Source organism: Penaeus monodon, chromosome 19 (genome assembly GCF_015228065.2).
Source record: "Penaeus monodon isolate SGIC_2016 chromosome 19, NSTDA_Pmon_1, whole genome shotgun sequence".
Classification (NCBI taxonomy): domain Eukaryota; kingdom Metazoa; phylum Arthropoda; class Malacostraca; order Decapoda; family Penaeidae; genus Penaeus; species Penaeus monodon.
In genome coordinates, this window is record NC_051404.1 from 40066856 (window position 1) to 40069004 (window position 2149).

At 37.4% G+C, this 2149-nt stretch overlaps 1 protein-coding gene across 1 annotated transcript in view; it reads right to left on the bottom strand.

The window, feature by feature from the left end:
* Nucleotides 1-2149, bottom strand: part of LOC119585234 (intraflagellar transport protein 88 homolog) — a gene marked incomplete in the record, with an annotated part of 19357 nt that overhangs the window by 5883 nt on the left and 11325 nt on the right. Inside the window, 6 exon segments of the mRNA XM_037933894.1 lie at nt 33-264; nt 509-726; nt 914-1109; nt 1244-1416; nt 1537-1617; nt 1788-2021. Coding sequence (XP_037789822.1) covers nt 33-264; nt 509-726; nt 914-1109; nt 1244-1416; nt 1537-1617; nt 1788-1934 — 1047 coding nt within the window.

Sequence of the window (2149 nt, forward strand, 5' to 3'; positions counted from 1 at the left end):
TATATATTACATGAAAAATTGTTACAACTTACTGATGAAGCTGTGTACTTTTCATCGTCATCAATATCTAATTGGCATTCTAGCAAACGAAGGAAGCCTTTCTTCATTTTTTCCTTGTCTCCAAGAGCATAATATGCTGTAACTAAATCCAGCCCAGTCTTAAAGTTTGCCTCCTCCTGCATAATGTATTCAAAGCTGGTACATGCCTCAGAGTACTGTGCCATCTTGACAAACACCAGGCCAATATTGTGCATTATTTTTATCCTGTAAAGAAAGGGTCCTGTGAATAACCAATTTATTTGATTTAAGAAGTTCATACATGTGATTTCTGAAACTGACTGGTCTGCTGCCTAAGCTCTATAACTTGATCTTAAAATCTGTCAAAGAATTTCTTATAATTCTGGTCAATGTTTTAACTGTAACACAGAAAGACTGGCTTTTCAACTGTGTATGTCTCTAGTAGCCTACAGAATGTCTCACAAAAATCTTGAATAGCAAAAATTCCTACCTCATACTTTTATGCGTATTAGGAACCTGATCTAAAGCCATGCGATAGAATTTTATGGCCTTGTTATACTGTCCCATTTTGTAGTGGATGTTGCCCATGTTGACTCGAAGCCGGCCAGAATTGTTAAACATGCGGTCTTTTGTAATAACCTGATATGTATTTAGGGCTTCTGTGTACATGTCATTGGCAGCATACTGGTTAGCCAGATTGAAAAGGACCTGTTGGACAACAAAAGATGTACAGTGCACATTACATAGGAAGATGTTATTCTAAAATGAGAACTATTTCCAATCCCTGGTAATCATACACAGAACATAAGGCCAGCATCATTAAATATCTAATATTTCAAGTACTTCTTATCTTACAAAAAGGAAAAAAAAAAAACAAGAATAATTAAATACTTACAGAAAAGGTGAGATCCAAGTTGTGTCCATCAGACAATCCTGCCTGTTCCCGCTGCCTTATGAGAGATCTTTCTTTACTAGAAGCCTCTTTGGCTCTGTCAAGGGCCAGGCGAATTTCTCCTCTAGAAGCAGCCATGCAGGACTCTTCAATAAGCCCCATTACTCGACGTTCAAGTGACTTTATCTTTTCTTCTGGGCTATAAAAAATTGCTGCGTTAAGATACAGTTATCTTGTTAAATAATTACTATGGAATTAAAGGTATTGAAATTTCACAGCCATATGCAGGATTCAATCATTAAAACTCTACAAAAGAAAAATATAAGGTTATACCTTTCATCAGTTTTGGAAATAAGAGCAGGAGCAGGTCCTTTGCTTGCTTGATTGAGGGGATCAAACACATTTGACTGGGATGTATAACCTGTTCCTCTCATGCTGGTCATTGGCCTTTTAAGTCCATCACTTGACCCTGGACCAACTTGGCCCACTGAGCTATTTAGCACCAACTAGGGATTGAAAAATAAGATCATTAATGTATTACTGGCTTTTATTTTTTACTTTTATCATCAACTAACCCATGGTTGCTACTTCATTAAACATTTGCTGTAACTAAACAAGGTACTTACCCCAGTACCTTGACCAGTCCCTATCCGAAGCCCAGCAGTAGAAGTGAGGCGAGCAGCTGTCGTGGGGGCTCGACTCTGAGTCTAAGGATAAAAGCAAACTCATTTCATTCTCATATAGTTTAGGCTGCTAAGCCAGGTAGAAATATTTAAAAGTAATTCTAGACTTACAAAACAAAAACAAAAAATGTTTATCCATATCTGTTAGTTCATTCATTTTAGTCACACTAAACCAAAAACATGTTCAGACTTACCGGTGGCCGTCTGCCATAACTTGTGCGAACAGCTTCTTGAAAACCCTGATCAGCATCTAGCTGCCGTGTATCAAGAGCAGGATGAACAGAATCAAACCCTGAGTAAAGGTCCTCATCATCATCTCCAGCAAAACGTAAGTTATCCATACTTGCAGACTTTAATGATCTTCACCAGAATGTATCTATTTCTTAGCTGTCAGTGTTGCTCTTGCATACAACGTACATTTGCTAGTTCTGGAAAAAAAAAAACACACACACACAAAGGCACATTAAACAGTATTATATCCTGTAAACTTGGATGTCTGTACTGCTTTGCTAAGTGGAGTTTTTAAACAAGCTTACAATTAAAATTTTCCTAACGC